The sequence below is a fragment of the Numenius arquata genome, chromosome 3 (assembly GCF_964106895.1).
Source record: "Numenius arquata chromosome 3, bNumArq3.hap1.1, whole genome shotgun sequence".
NCBI lineage: Eukaryota > Metazoa > Chordata > Aves > Charadriiformes > Scolopacidae > Numenius > Numenius arquata.
In genome coordinates, this window is record NC_133578.1 from 45,473,569 (window position 1) to 45,490,191 (window position 16,623).

The window sequence follows — 16,623 nt, forward strand, 5'->3', positions numbered from 1 at the left end:
AACTGGGAACTCCATGGTAAAAGGAATATATTATACCCAACTCTTTAAGAATATTTCTTTGTGGTATAACACTTCTTGCTTTGAAGAAATAAGATGTAAGATACAACCTCAATGCCTCACAGCCTCCTTTAAGGGCATGTATATAAATTTATCTTTAAAGCAAAAGCTATCCTCTTCTGATTTTAATGGGCTTACCAGTGGCTGAAGTAACAAAATGAGGAAATAAGAAAAAACCTGAAATTGTATTTTTAATATCAATTAATAAAAATGCTAATTTCCTCCATATATTTTCCTGTATTTTTTAGAATTTATTTTAATGTAAAAGAAATACAAATATTGCCTCTTTTATGAGTTTGTCATTAATACACCTTTTTATAGTCTACATTTCTATGTAGAAAACAGTTCCCAAAATGTTAAGTATGTGTTTAAATTCTGTCTGTTCAATAGATTCTTTATATCTCAGGTCAGAAAAATATGGAGTAAACTTCATCTGCAAATAGGTGATGTTTATCAAAATGCATTGCTTCTTGATTAGAATATTGCTTTGTTCTGACCACTAGATGGTGTAAATGTCTGCACATATGTATGTCTGCATGGGGATGTAATGATACAGTTATAAATATTATTTTTCTGACAAACAGATATTTCCTGGACTGATTCTCTCAGACATTAAGCCTGCCAAAAGAATGAAGTTCAAGACAGTCTGCTACCTGCTTGTTCAGCTCATGCACTGTCGTAAGATGTTCAAAGCGGAGATCCCTTTCTCCAATGTCATGACATGCGAGGATGACGATAAGGTAACCCATGTAGGCTCTTTGGGCATCAGTTCCTGGGCTGCATCAAGCAAATCTGCTCTGAGGACATATGGGGTGACCTGATGTGGTAGAGGAGTTTCTGGTGTTCCTGCTGGAGCTAGAGCTGTCTGATGCCCACAGTCTTCTCACAGTAAAGACAAAACTTAATTATAACAGGCCTCAAATTTGGAGCTCGTCTTGAACAAGCCAGCACAGGTGGCCTATGTGGCTTCCTTCACAGGAATTAAGAGTTTCTGAGGCTTTTTCTGCAGTTACCAAGAGCTGTTCTTTTGCATCATGAGTCCATCACAATCTGAAGTTGATGGCAGCAAATGCAAAATAACAGAATAATTTTGTATCTCTAGATAGTTCTCTAAAAAATGAAAGGCAACTGAATAACCAAAAGACCTTAGTCCCTAATATAAATCCTAAATCCCTCTTTGCAAAGAGGGGTTCCCTGCCCATGGCAGGAGGGTTGGAACTCGATGATCTTTAAGGTCCCTTCCAATCCGAACCATTCTATGATTCTGTAAGTCCCTAATACAGCTGTGAATACTGCTTTCTTGAATGGCTTGTAATGCCATAACTCAAAAGTGCTTTAAATACTAGTAGTCTGGTTTGCTTCCTTTTCTTCGTGCGGATCTACCCAGAAATTTATGGAGAAACAAACTTTTGAAGAGTTGCTCACTGCATTTTCTTCGCCAGCAGATGGCAATATTACATAGGTCACTCTACCAGCACCCCAAAGCAGGGCATGTGTGCATTAGAATCTTTATTTCATCTTGGCTGATTGCTCCACCTTTCTTCATTTGTTTGTTTAATAATATACATTTATTGAAGATTCAGGCTAAATCTTACTTTCAGAAAGCATTCTAAATTTTATATTTTGGATTTTACATGTGCTTGTGTTTCTTCTGCACGAAAAAGGGAGAAAAGTCTATCAGTTAATTTAAAACAGTTTCAGTGAAGACTATCAGAAACTCCAGATTTGATTTTGAAATTCACCATGTACAAGGCCTTCCAACTGTGAATTAGTACTGATCTTTGAGTATTTAAAAAAAAGTAACTCACACATTCTTTGAAGCATATGCAATACTTTACAATGTGTCTTGTGCATATATATGTATAAATATGGTAGTATATGCAGAAAATCCCAATATGGGGTTGCTAGGGGTCTGCTGAAACTTTTCTTGTGTCAAAACATTTGCAGTGAAGTACTACAATGCTATCTTTAACTGAACCAGTTGTTCTGAGCTTTTGTACCTAATAGATAACATTTATTGTGGGGCATGATATATGATTTTAATATAAATACACTGTGTTGCAATGCAGGGTTTCTTCAGAGATATCAATCCTCAAATTATGTAAAACAAGCTATGGGTATAAAGGCTTCAAAGCCAGTATTTTACTGTAGCAGACTTTTACTTAATTTCTGAGAAATATAAATACTGGATCTTGATCACATATATGACATAATGTAAGTCTACTGTGTGAAACAATAATAGAGATAAAAATAAGATACCTAGAGACAATAATTATCTGTATAACAACAGCTATTTTGATTAGGCACAGTAACTTTGACCCTACTTGAAAGTCGCAGAATAGGTAATATAATTTATTCTATATATCAGAATAACTCCCATCATCTATTTTCTTTTTTTTTCTTCTAAATGCTATTTTGCTCACTCCTATTATTATGCAATAGGCTTAAATTTGGATTATAAAAAATCCCCAAAGTTGTACTTTCTGCTGTACCTTCAGCAATACATGTGCTAACTAATTTTTGTTTGTCTTTATGAAGAGGAAAATTCCTGACTGAAAGCACTCAGTTTCCCTACAAACTCGTGGGACAAATGTCTTCTGCCAGAAGATGACTTTATCTCTATTTTAAAACACTCGAAATAGTCATTTGGCTGGCAATTTAAGATTTCTATGATGGCTAACAAAACCCAGAAGATTGGATTTGAAAGCTCTAATCCATGTATGTCCACAAGATTATTTTTCAAGTTGAAACAATTAGTTCTTACACCACAGACAACAAGTAATGAGATCTGATAGTTTGAAGAAAAATGTTTCAAGTAGCCTCATAATTGTTTAATGGTGGTAGAACCTGCTCTCTCCATATAAAGCCAGCTAAACAGGACTTGGAAAGTTATTTTATCTTTGCTAAGGTCCATTCTTCTCTACGATCAGAAAATTAAGGTATTAGTCAGCAGTTAACCCTTCCCACTATTGATAAGTATTCACATATAACATAAGCTATGTAAGCTAATGAACTGCTGTAGTTCACTGTTCACTGATGAGGATCTCATGAGAACTACTTCTTCTGGAATAAGACAGGAAACGGCTGTTCCTGCAGAATTACTTAAATAGCTATTGCCACCTCTTTTTATCATCTGGTTTAAAAGGATATTTTGTAGTATAGCCTTTAAAGAGTGGGCTATTGCGTACTGACTGTTCTGAAGAGAGAAATTTTGTGTGCTTTTGTAAGTTTGGTGACAGACTCTACTGATTATATCCTGAGCCAACGTTGTCCTTCTCCGTGAGCAGACTTGTCATTTCATGATGTTTTGAATTGTCTTCCTGAACTCTGCAGATGTTAGATTAAAAAAGTATTCCGTTAACTGGATGAAAAGAGTCCAACTTGCCTGAGCTTGGTTGTCAAAACTCTTCTGGGAAGTAAGGCTTGATCCCTTTTGAGGTGAAAAGGATATTTAATTGATGTTTTTCTTCCTGCTCTATGTCACCATTAGGTGACTGTTTTTTCTTTTATGAGAATGGCCTACATCTTTCTCACTTTGTGTTTAAAAAACACTGCATCTAGAAGAGTGTTTTGTGAAGGCCCTGATCCTTTCAGTGTGCTGGGCAATGGGCAGTCATACCAGTGCAGATCTAGCTGTAATGGTTTAGATTACAGTGCCATCAACTGAAAGTTACTGCCTGGGTGGCTGAGATGCTGCTCACCATCTTTGGAGTGCTCTCTGTGAAAAGTGAGACAGATTGTCTAAAATCCCTTGCACATACGCTCTGTGATAAATCTTTTGCACTGAAAAGGACTAAGAGGGATCACCTTGACAGTTGTGCTATCTCAGCCGTGGAGGAATTAACCCCAGTGAGCCACAAGTTAGCTCTGATAATTTATTGTACTCCTCCATCTGGATCTGCAAGTGAACTTAAGGCATACCCAAGAGATAGGAACACTTGAGACTTCAGACCTTCTGAAGTAACATATTGTCATTCTGCATACGGTTAAGGAAAATTATCTTTTCAAAATATATATTGTTACCTAGACAGTCTTGGACACTAGGACTTTTAGAATCATTGAATGGTTAGTGTTGGAAGAGACCTTAAATATCATCACGTTCCAACCTCCCTGTCCTGGGAAAGGACACCTCCCACTAGAGCAGGTTGCTCAAAGCCCCATCCAGCCTGGCCTTGAACACCTCCAGGGATGGGGCATCCACAACTTCTCTGGGCAACTTGGGCCAGGGTCTCACCACCCTCAGAGTAAAGAATTTATTTCTAGTATCTAATCTAAATCTCCCCTCTTTCAAAGTAAAACCATTACCCCTCATCCCATTGCTACATTCCCTGATAAAGAGTCCTTCCCCATCTCTCCTGTAGGCTCCCTTCAGGTACTGGAAGGCTGTTATAAGGTCTCCCCAGAGCCTTCTCTTCTCCAGGCTGAACAACCCCAACTCTCTCAGCCTGTCTTCATAGGGGAGGTGCTCCAGACCTCTGATCGTTTTTGTGGCCTTCCACTGGACTTGTTCCAACAGGTCCATGTCCTTCCTGTGTTGAGGACTCCAAAGCTGGACACAGCACTCCAGGTGGGATCTCATGAGAGCAGAGTAGAGGGGTAGAATCACCTCCCGCGACCTGGTGGCCACACTTCTTTTGATGCAGTCCAGGATGTGGTTGGCTTTCTGGGCTGCCACTGTGCACTGCTGGCTCACGTTGAGCTTCTCATCCACGAGCACTCCCAAGTCCTTCTCCTCAGGGCTGCTCTCCAGCCATTCTCTGCCCAACCTGTAATTGTGCCTGGGATGGCCATGTCCCAGGTGCAGGACCCTGCACTTGGCTTGGTTGAACTTCATGAAGTTTGCACGAGCCCACCTCTCAAGCCTGTCCAGGTCCCTCTGGATGGCATCCTTTCCCTCCAGCGTGTCAACTGTGCCACCAAGCCTGGTGTTGTCAGCAAACTTGCTGAGGGTGCACTCCATCACACTGTCCATGCCTCTGACAAAGATGTTAAACAGCACTGGTCCCAGTACTGACCCCTGAGGAACACCACTCATCACTGGCCACCACTTGGACATTGAGCCGTTGACCACAACCCTTTGAGTGTGGCCATCCAGCCGGTTCCTTATCCATCGAGTGGGTCCATCCGTCAAATCCATGACTATCCAGTTTTGAGATCAGGATGTTGTGTGGGACGGTGTCAAACACTTTGCATAAGTCCAGGTAGATGACATCTGTTGCTCTGCCCTTGTCTACCAATGCTGTGGCAATATCGTAAAAGGCCACCAAATTTGTCAGCCATGATTTGCCCATGTTGGCTGTCTCTAATCACGTCCGTATTTTCCACATGCCTTAGCAGAGATTCCAGGAGGATCTGCTCCATGATCTTGCCAGGCACAGAGGTGAGACTGACCAGCCTGTAGTTCCCTGGGTCTTCTTTTTTTCCCTTTTTGAATATTGGGGTTATGTTCCCCTTTTTGAGTCAGTGCAAACTTCACCAGATTGCCACGACTTCTCAAATATGATGGAAAGCGGCTTAGCAACTTGATCCGCCAGCTCCCTCAGGACCCGTGGACAGATTTCATCAGGTCCCATGGACTTATGCACCTTCAGATTCCTTAGATGGTCTCAAACCTGATCTTCTCCTACAGTGGGTGGTTCTTCATTCTCAGAGCCCCTGTTTTTGCCTTCTGCAACTTGGGCGGTGTGGTTAGAGCCCTTGCCAGTGAAGACTGAGGGGAAAAAGTCATTCAGTAACTCAGCCTTCTCCATATCCTGGATGACCAGGTCTCCTGTTTCATTCCAGAGAGGGCCCACAACTTCCCTAGTCTTCCCTTTATCCCTGACAGATCTACAAAAGTTTTTCTTGCTATCCTTGATGTCCCTGGCCAGATTTAATTCTGTCTGGGCTTTAGCTTGCCTAATCTGGTTGCTGGCCACTCGGACAGTTTCTCTATATTCCACCCAGTCTACCTATCCTTGCTTCCATCCTCTGTAGGCCTCTTTCTTGTTTTTGAGCTTATCCAGGAGCTCCTTGTTTATCCGTGCAGGCCTCCTGGCTTTCTTGCATCATGAAAAGCCTGGTTATGTTATCTTCAAGATATCCAGAGCTCCGTGTCTTCCATCAAGAAAAAAAAATCTAATTATTTTTCGAGTAAAGTCACATTGGTTGGAATCAAACTGATTATTTTCTCAGTGGCAGAGAAGTGTCAGGGCAGTACATGAAGACAGTTTCTGCAGATGAGGATTGAAATTGTGGAGTATAGTGGGGGTTTTCTCATCAATTTTAATGACATTGGGATTTCTGTTAAGGAGTTTTTAAAAGATGGAGATAAGATCTCTGTCTTTTTGTAGTTGTAATGAATTCCTCATCCTGGCTGTGAGCTTGAGATAATATGAACAGCAATGAAAAATTTCAATGTTAATATCTGTGCTTCTTTCTTTATCTGTGCTACAGAGGAGAGCATTAAGAACAGCCTCTGAAAAACTCAGGAATCGTTCCTCTTTTTCTACCAGTGTTGTATACAACACTCCAGGAACTCGAGTAAACAGATATATCAGCCGTTTGATAGAGGCCCGGCAAACTGAGTCTGAGATGGCTGACTTGAACTTCATTACCTTGAAGTATAAGCAAATTGAGCGTGAAAATAAAGTAAGGAGGTTTTTTTAATTATTTTTACTGATTTCACTGACCATGAACCAAAAAGCATTGGGGATTTTGTTTGCTTTTAGACAATATTTAAATTCTACTCACTATCTTTAAATAATCCTCTGAACTGTCTCTCAGTTAAAAGGGAGACATTATATCCACCTTCTATGGAAGCACCTGCAGGGGATAAAAAGAAAAATCATTATCTTGCTACTCATCAAGACGCGCCCCCCTAGAGTTACATATCCTGTGCTTTGGCCTTCTTTTTACTTCTCCAAACTGCCTGACCTGCATCACCTGTTTGATGCTGTCTGGTAGCAATGTGTCTGCCTATTGACTTGTCTGGTCTGGAGATGCATTAATGACAGGAGGATGCTTCCCTCTGCATATGTAACATGATAAGTATTGTTCCCATCAATCCTAGAAAAATATTAAAAAATCTTACATCTCTGGGCAAGGATGTGATCTTATGCCAGTGTGACTCTGCTGAAAGCAGTGGGCTTATTCCAGACTGATAAGCATGTATATAAGCTAACAAAGTAGACGTGTTTGTTCCTACCTTGTATGCGTTTTGTTTGTAAATACAAATTGTTTTAATTGAAAAAAAAATTGAAAATACTTTAGTTTATGTATTTGAAAAAGCAAAAGTGTGGTATGATTTTGGATTGATTTGGCAGTAACATTTATTTTTCCCCTGTAAATCACTTAGTAGTCTAAGATCTCATGTCAGTACTGTTTCGAGTCAGAAGTCTGTGTGCCACATTGGACTCAATTTCTTTAAAGTTTTGAGTATTAAGTTTGATTTCAAGTTTCCGCCGTGACTTATTTAATTGTAATTGTTTTCTATCAAAATAAGAAAGTCTTTTGTAAATGAGATTTTGTAAATGAGCCTGTCAAGGAAAATGTTGTGTAGACTTGCCTCATTTTTTTATGTGGGTGAGAATTAAGGAATGATTATTTGTATGCTTGTAAAATGGGTAGCGGCTTGTTTTATTTTAGGCTAGAGTTCTTTCTTACTGAGAATGGACAAGCGTGGGTGGCTGGGTGTGTAAAATGCTCACTGTCTTCATTTCTTCCTTTCTTTAATAGTACCACCAGCTTCAGGATGAGTACTTCACCAGTGCTGTAGTTCTCTCACTAATTCTAGCTGCCTTATTTGGCCTTGTCTACCTTCTAATAATACCACAGTAAGTTTCTGTCTTTTTGCTATTATAATTCAAATTGGAACATCTTCAAGCATCCTGCACAGGTCAAAACATTAATGTCTTTGGAATGGGAATTAGCCCCCAGGTCAGTGTACCCGCAGTCTAACTGTTACCTATTCCATTTGTCCAAAGGAGCCACATTTTGAGATCTTATTTAAAACAATTCCTTTCCTGTTCTCTCTCTTTTTTCTTTTTTCTTCTTTTATTTTTTTAATTTTTGGTAGAAGGATGCTCTTAGAAGTCTAAATCACTGAAATCTGCTAAACTTATTTAAAGCTGTAATGCGCTAAACTTTTTAAAGCTGTAGCTGCACTACAAACAAAGACTGCAGCTTTTCTAAACATGTTTGTGCTGGCTTTGGATGAGGTACTTCAGGTATTGATAGCAACGTAGATAAAGCTATACAGAGCTTAACGGGATCTCAGTACTGAAGTATCCATCCAGCTTTTTAACACAAATTTATAGCCTGCATTGAGGTTTGATATTGATTCTGTCACTACACAAACTGCTTAGTGCATAGTTTGGCCATTCCCACATCAGTTGCAGTCAGACCTTTGCTGCATTAATGCAGACATTACCAAATACTCATGATGTATTTGAGGGTATCTGATGCCTATTGTTGAATGATATAGTTTAGTGATTATTTCAGATTTTGTCAATTCTATGTGAATGCTTACTAAGTAAAAAAAGAATTCATTTTCACTTGCAAATCTATGGGTTATAATAAATAGAATTTTGTTCAATGTATAAAAATGATTAGTAATAAGCTTTTTCAGATGAGAATATCAAAACATTCAAAATAAGCTTCACTCACTTCTACTGATTTTTAGAATTTCAATGGGAATAGTACTGGCCACAGGATAATGCTTTTGAAAATCCTGTTTTAAATCCTGCTGTTTTCTATTCACAAATCCCCACTCAGAATAATATTTACACCTATATTCTATTATTTCTAATTGAAAGTTTGAGAAGCATCTTTTTTTACTTTAGTAAGAATGATCATCATTTAAATTTGTTATAGAACACTTTTCTTCTGAAGAATTCAGAGTCATTTACAAAACTCATCTAACTTCCAGACTAATGACCTCTGCTGACTAACTGAAGCATAGTTAAGAACTCTTTCACCTACTTTTAAAGTAAAGCCCAGCTGCAGTACATGGCAATTTAGAGCAAGAAGAGACAAAGAGTATTAGCGTAGTTGAGACTAGAATGAATTTCCAAGAATCATATGGTATCATAGTTGGCAACCTTTCCAAAAAGTACTGTCAATTAAAACACAGTTTATGCTGTGACATGACAGACACACAAGCTCCAGTTAGAACATGACCACTGAAGGGCATGAAGATGGACTGGTTCATCACTGGGTTAGTTAGAAAAGCCATCCACTGAATGGTCTTAAGTTCTCTCTTCCAGTGTCTGTTGGTGGTGGCTTCATACAACCAAATTTATGGCTTGGGCTTTTCCCTCAGTGTGACAGAGATGCAATCATGAACTAGACTAAAACTCTGGAAGTATTGCAAAATTTTCCTTCTCTACAGAACTTGGAGCTTTAAGTTGCTCCTTAGATTGCCAAAGTAATTATGACAAGAGAATGCAAAAGCCAAGACAAGAAGTGTAATGTGTTACTATAATGGGAGAAATGATAATAATAGTGTTTGACATGTATCACAGTATTCCAAGGAGGAGGTTCAAAATCTAGAGACAAGAAAATGTTGTAAGAAAGCCAGTTGCTGCATAAATACACAGAAAACAATGGGCTTGACATTCTCACAATTCCTATGATCATCTGAGCCGAACAGCTTCTCAGCTAAAGACATATTTTGTTTCCCCAGATGGAGTTGGTGAAAGTAAGGCTATGTTCCTGTCAACCTAAGCTGTCCAATTATGGAGGCACACATGCAGCGTAGCCAACAAAAGCCCTGATGATGAAACTTTCTGTTGTCTTCTGCTGGGTTTATTTTTAAAAAACAATGTAGCCCTTTGTCACTGGTGTCAACTCAAATCTCTGTAAGGGTTCCACTCAGTCTTAGCGTCAGTTGTTGGTTGTTGCTGCCTTAAAAGATGCTATTGCAATCATATCCCCTGCAATTTTTCTAGCGTACTACCATCTTGAATACAAGTAAATTCTCTAAAAGCACAAGAGAGACTGCTGTCTATTAATACTTGTATTCAGAATCCATGCTGACAGCATCTGGAATCACGTCCCCATTTTGGATATACATACTACATGGCAGAATTTTCCCTATTTGTGTATTCGTGAGAATTGTTACATGAATTTGAAATCAAAGCCAAATACTGAGAAATTCTACTTAATTCTGCAGGAGAATTGCACTCTTCTCTTCTACTGTTAGAAACCCTATATAAGCAATCTTTCCCCAGTAATGGTCAAGGGTATAGATACATATATGCCTGCAGCCATAGCTCACATCTCCTGTACTGGCTGGATTGTTCTCACAAGACTAGAAAAGAAGGTGTGAAGATCATATTATGCTGCTGTCATACAGCCCTGGTTCCATGGCTGTCTTGGGGCCAGGCTGTCCCTGGGCATAAATCAAAGCACCAGCACTGGTGGTCTTATTTTTTCCAGCTTGCTTACCTCCATAAGGTCCTGTTCCAATAACACAGGTTTTCTGGAGGAGGGAAGTGTTTGGTCTTCACCCCTCTTCTCACAAAGAATAAGCCTATTTTGAAAGATCAGTAGAGGGAAGATTAAGAATTTAAAGAATTATTGCAGCACGTTTATGAAACCTAAGATTTTTCTAACCATTGAGGAAGACTCAAAAGGAAGGAGTTGCTTTGTTGCATTAGAAAGGATCCTGGTCTTGTTTGATTTTGTTTGACCTGGTAAGTGACTGAGTTAACAGATTTCTGATTTCTGAGTCTTTGAGAAGGAGACATTACAAGGGGAAAGCACCTGGTGACTGTTATACAGCTGCCGAGGCCAAATAATTGGGTTACACACTCCACTTATAAGTCATCATCCTGAATATGATGCACTAACCTAAAATTAGAAAGTGTCTCTCCTAACACACCATACAGTTGAATTTTTGAGGTGCTTTGATCTCCTTGCTGAGGCCAGAGTGGACACCATATACAAGAGCATTTACTGATTTCTCATTCTTGGGAACAGTGCATTTCACTGTGAAGTTTCATCTGCAATGGTTAGTATTACAGCAAGGGTGAGATCCTCCACCATTCATCCAAAATACCATTTCAGAAGGTCCCCAGTGCTGTTTGTTCTCATCAGCTACTGAGTTGAATTCCTTTACTTCTATTGTGTTTTAATTCTAGGAGTACCATAGTTCTTGTTCTCCTGGTGTTCTGCATATGCTTCCTAGTGGCTTGTATTATGTACCTACACGTCACACGAGTACAAGTAAGTGATTTAAGATTTTATGACTATTCCTTTTGGTGGCTATGCTTCATTTGTCCTTTGGAACATGAAGCCATCAGTGCATGTTTCACAGATTCATAGAGTCTGAAATCCATGTGCTTTCCAAGTTCCTTGCTGAGCAATGTACTAGGCACTTTAAAAAACAAAGATGTTTCATCTGAAAGCAGACTTTTTTACATTAGTAATCATTACAGCAGTGTAGCATTCAGTGCCATTAATGCTATGCTTTTTGTCTCTTTTGCTACATCTTCCCTCAACACCTATGACTAGCTCCTGAATCATTCCAGTGTTCAGATAAACAGCTTTAACCTGACTTTTTCTCCTTTTTGACCACAGAGCACGCTAGCTTTCCCTTCCATTCTGACTGGTATCTGGGTGTAAAGTCCTGCTAACTTCCCCTCTGTTTTCAAAACTTTTCCTACCAAAGCAGCAGCTGTTTGGATGGTAAAGCAGTGTTTTGCACATGCAACCCTTGACCTTTTAAAAACTTTTAGTAATGATTATTTCTCCTGCATTGCATTTTCACAACAGTAATGATGGACATTTGGTTGTCAGAGGAGAGAACTAGGTCTGCCAGATCAGAATAAAGCACCTACAGACTAATTTTCTGATTAAGGAAATCTGTAGTGGCTTAATCTAAATTTAGTCTTTTCAGAAAAATATCAGGAGAAAACACCTCCACAGTTAATCAGCTTTGCTGATTAGCATATGCTAATTTTTATCTAAGAAAAAATGCCCTTTGGCCAGAGGAAAGTAAGCGTTTTCATGCAAACATAAATATATATAAGCAGAGTATCTGACACAGAGCAGATCTGTATTTATAAACTTGCACAATTATTTTGGAGTAATTTTGATGATCTCTTTTGTTTCATAAAGGCACAGTAGTTTATCATCTGTTCTGTCTATGGACAGCAGAAACACACATTAAGTTTGTAGGAAATTGTTCCTTTTTGTGCCAATGCCCTGGGGCTAGTGCAAACTTAAGATTTGTTCCAGCTGTTTTGGCAGTCAACAGAATTTGAATTTATTCCAGCTTTCTCTAGAGGTTCCTGTTCTCTCACAGGATTAAATCCAGCATTAGAAAAATAAATAAATATAAAACCTCAGAATAATGCAGTTTGAAATTTTTGATGAAAATTTGTCTTATATATTAAATAAAAGATAATGAATATGCTATGTATAATGAATATATAATTTTAAACCTGTCATCCCCCTATTTTAATCAATCTTCTGGCACTTATTTGCTATTTTACAAGTGACTCAACTTCTCCATGCTTTAGTATCAAATGCCTCACTCATAAAACCACTATAATAATGTTTTACTGTATCTGTTACCTAGTATTTTGGGGATCTGATAGTACTTACTTTGTTAATAAAAAATCCACCAAAAAAAAAAAAAAAGTGATCTTAGAATGACCAGAAGTCAGAACTTTAAATCTTTTCAGTGTCAGTCAGAGTTTTAATTCAGACATGTCTCATAACTTACCTTTTTAACCCAATACCACATACACATAAAAATATCTATGCAACATGTCTTTGAATCTGCATTTTGATTTGTCACTATTAAACATGCAGCATTATCTTTGATCTACCGTGATTCTCTCTTTAACAAGCAGTAGATAACTTATTTGGTTGCAAACTGAATTACTGGAATATCTATATATTTCCTTCAAACATAATTATTATTTTGTATTTTATTTATATGGCTAAAACCACATATGTTCCACCTCATCTGTGCATAGGATTTTGGTCTAGTTTGGTGGACAATTCGATGCTTAAAAAACTGTCTGGATGATCACATTCAGAGCATAGCAGTTTATGGTCGTACTGTACCTGGAATAATAAGTGGGATACCACAGGATTTTATCCTGGGACCTGTCCTGTTAAACATTTTTATCAATGACCTGGAGAAGGACATGGAGTATACTCATGTTAAGTTTTCGCATGACTCCAGTTTCAGGGTAACAGCCAACACACTGGCAGGATGACCACTGGGTAGGACCTAGATAGCTTAACAGAAAGGGCCAACAGGAATCTTATGAAATAGAGCATGTAGAAATGCAAAGTCCAGGCCCTGAGAAGGAAGAACTCCATGCAATGGTACAGGCTGAGGACTGACCAGCTCTGCAGAACTGGCCCTGGGTGTCAAGGTAGACAGTACTTTTGGGCCCCTTGAGGTCCCTTCCAACCTGAACTGTATGATAATGGTGAATAAATGCAGAAATAGTCTATCTCTTTTTTCATAGGGTAATTTTGGACATTGCTGTATCCCTTCCATTGAGAAACAGCTTTTCAATGTGAGAATCTTACAATTCAAGGGTTTTGTTCTACAATATGCTCACTGTTTTATTAAAGGTGATATACCTTGAGTATCCCAATCTATTTTACTAATGCTAACAGTTAAACTGGTTTCTGGTACAGCAAATCAACTCAGGTCCTTATATGCCTATATAAATCTACTATTGATATTACATTGGTTGTTCCCCACCTATATTTACATGGACTTAATCCATACTGAAGCCAGAATGTATTTGCAGATCACACGTTTTTTGTTTTTTCTGTAATTGCTGTATTCTCATGTTTCACAGCCCAGGTGAAGTTGATTCACCTATAACTATCTCAAACTTTTAATTCATAGTCACACATACAGGGGAAATATCTCTGCATATGTGAAAGGAAGGGGAGGAATTTCAACATATGATTTCTCCTGTGCCAAGGCCACAGAAGCCCCTCTCTTCGGGTACTTTGCTGCCAGCTGGAAGCTACGCTTTTGATGTAGATGATACCCATAAAATGAACAGCTTTTCTTCAGGACTGGTGACTTTCATCCAGAAATTAGGAGTTTGCTTGCTCCATTTGATCATAAATCAAATCCAGCCTTGATAAGTCTGAGCCTCCTCCTTTTAAGGGACACAGGATTGTTCCCCCTTTAAATCTGATTGTTTCCTGGAGTTGATTCTTGCCCCTTGAAGTCACTGGAGGAAGTCCTGTGGTCTGAAAAACATACCGTGTATCCAGTAGATAATAGGTGCCACAAATATTCTTAATGCAAGGGGAAAAGAAGGAAAGTAGCTTTCCCTGATACCCAAGTAGATTAGTATGACTGGAACAAGCATAAGTACTAGAGCCTGACAGATTTATCCTTCCTCTCTCACCTTCTTTCACTGACTTTGTATATGCTCACAGCGGCAAGCACTTCACGCTTCACAGTGATGAAATCAGGGTAAAAATGGAGATGAGCAAGAGAGTCACAAGACTCCATTCCATCAGACATTTTTATTCTCTACTGCTTTTTCTGCTCTGACAAATTCAATATTTTTGATGAGTTCTGATAATTAAAACCACCCTGGCATTTAACAAGACTAATATGGCAGAAGACACAAATACCACTCCAAAGTTCTATGCTACCACAGTATGTTCTCTTGGGTCACTATTTGCAGCTGATAATTTGCAAGGCAAAATGCCATCCTAATTTATTATTTGCATTATGAGAAGACATCCTACTAACCTTTTGAAGAGCTTTAATTATAGTGAGAAATAATATATAGTAATAATAATTTCACATTTATTACCCCCAAAAATGCAATTACCATTAAAACGCATGTACACAACATGCTTGTTTCATAATTTGCAGTGCAGGCAAAATTTGTGTATCCCTTATTCACTTCTTTTTATAGACTACTGAAAAATAACAACCCCACTTTAAAAAATACTTTTAAATCTTTATAAATCTTTTTTTTTCTTTCTTAGTGTTTTCCAGGGTGCCTGACAATACAAATTCGTACCATTTTGTGTATTTTTATTGTGATCTTAATATACTCTGTGGCTCAAGGATGTGTGGTGAGTATTTAAACAAGTATTGCTTAATTTAGCATTCTGTTTAAAGAACAACCTGGTATGAATCTGTTAAATACATACCATATTCTCGTCTGGTGAATTCCTACTCTTTTTATTATTCATACTTGCAGAACATGTTTCTTCAAAATTAAAGCCCTTTTCTATAATTTGAACTTTCACTGCCCTGAGTCAGGATGTTGAATTAAGAATGACAAAGCTATGAGCAAATTACATAGGTAATACCTAGTCAACACCTATATAAATTTTTATATCAAATCTGATAGTCTGCTGTTGTCATGTACTTTATGGGAAAACTTTTTTTAAATGTTCAACTTGGTTACTAGTTCAATGGCTAATATTTTGTGACAGGCAAGGCATGGTGTCAAACAACATTACTTATTTCTATGTGGCAATTTATAGAACGTATTTCTGTGGATATTTTTAGTCCAGGCAGATCAACAAAGATAACAAGATCTTAAAATATAGATAGTATTGCGTAATGAGAAGAGGTGCTCACACTGTACTACTTACATGATCCATTCATATCTAATGTCTAGGAAGCTTCTCTTGTATGAAGTGAACTTGCTCAATACTTCTGAAAATTGAGCTTCTTTTACTGTAGATTAGCAGCTAGTTCTGGTGGACTTGGTGGACTTGAATGTCAAATCGGATTTAAACTTCCACCTAAGTATTTGGCATTTAGTTGCCTTGTCAAATTCCTAGGACTCGATTTCAGCATTTTGGCTGCTAATGCTAATGAATTAAACATGTTAGGGTACCCAAAGGAAAGAATCCTCACAGAAATAGCACACTAAACACAACTGGAAATGCTGAGAAGGCAGATGTCTCAAACCATGTCTCTCTGTGGAATTTAGGCAATATGTTCTGACCAATAGAAAGACAGTGATTTCATGAGCAAGTCACAGTGCTGAGATGCCAAGTCCCTTTTTTTGTATTTTGTCTATTCACTCGTCCCTGGACCCACCCTGAGAACATCTACTAAGCTGATCCCCATGAACTAAATGGGCAGAGGATCCCTTGTCTGTGAATTCCAATGTCCTGAGAGGTACCAAGTATTACTGATGTTCAGACATTTCTGGGAATTCCTGAACACCAGCCATGTGATTGACACACAGCCCTAATAGCACTCAGACATATATGTCGTTCTTAATGTGCATATAAACCCAAAATGCATAGAGATGTGCAATGCCTCCAGGCTAGCTAGCATCTCAGCAAGTTCTGTGTATCTGACTTTGGGATTGAGATGCATATTATGGCAGCTGGAACCTTTCAGCATCAGCCCCCATAGATCTAACACTTTGACCAAATGGAACAAGCACCATTTTTGCCACTTAAAGATGGTGAAAATTAGAAACAGACATCATAAGGCATAAAGCAATGTTGAACACTGGTGGAAGAAGGCAGATTAGAACTCAGAAGTTCTGGCCTCCAACAAGGCAGTTATCATTCAATTACAACTTAGAATAGGTCACAAATATAACT

The 16,623-nt window shown here is 38.4% G+C and overlaps 1 protein-coding gene across 1 annotated transcript in view; it reads left to right on the forward strand.

Moving 5' to 3' along the window:
- ADCY1 (adenylate cyclase 1) overlaps nt 1-16,623 on the forward strand; it is a 155,006-nt gene that overhangs the window by 115,213 nt on the left and 23,170 nt on the right. Inside the window, exons 8-12 of the mRNA XM_074145330.1 lie at nt 642-797; nt 6,493-6,687; nt 7,774-7,871; nt 11,181-11,265; nt 15,034-15,123. Of these exons, the coding sequence (XP_074001431.1) occupies nt 642-797; nt 6,493-6,687; nt 7,774-7,871; nt 11,181-11,265; nt 15,034-15,123 (624 nt within the window). The remainder of the gene's footprint in view (nt 1-641; nt 798-6,492; nt 6,688-7,773; nt 7,872-11,180; nt 11,266-15,033; nt 15,124-16,623) is intronic.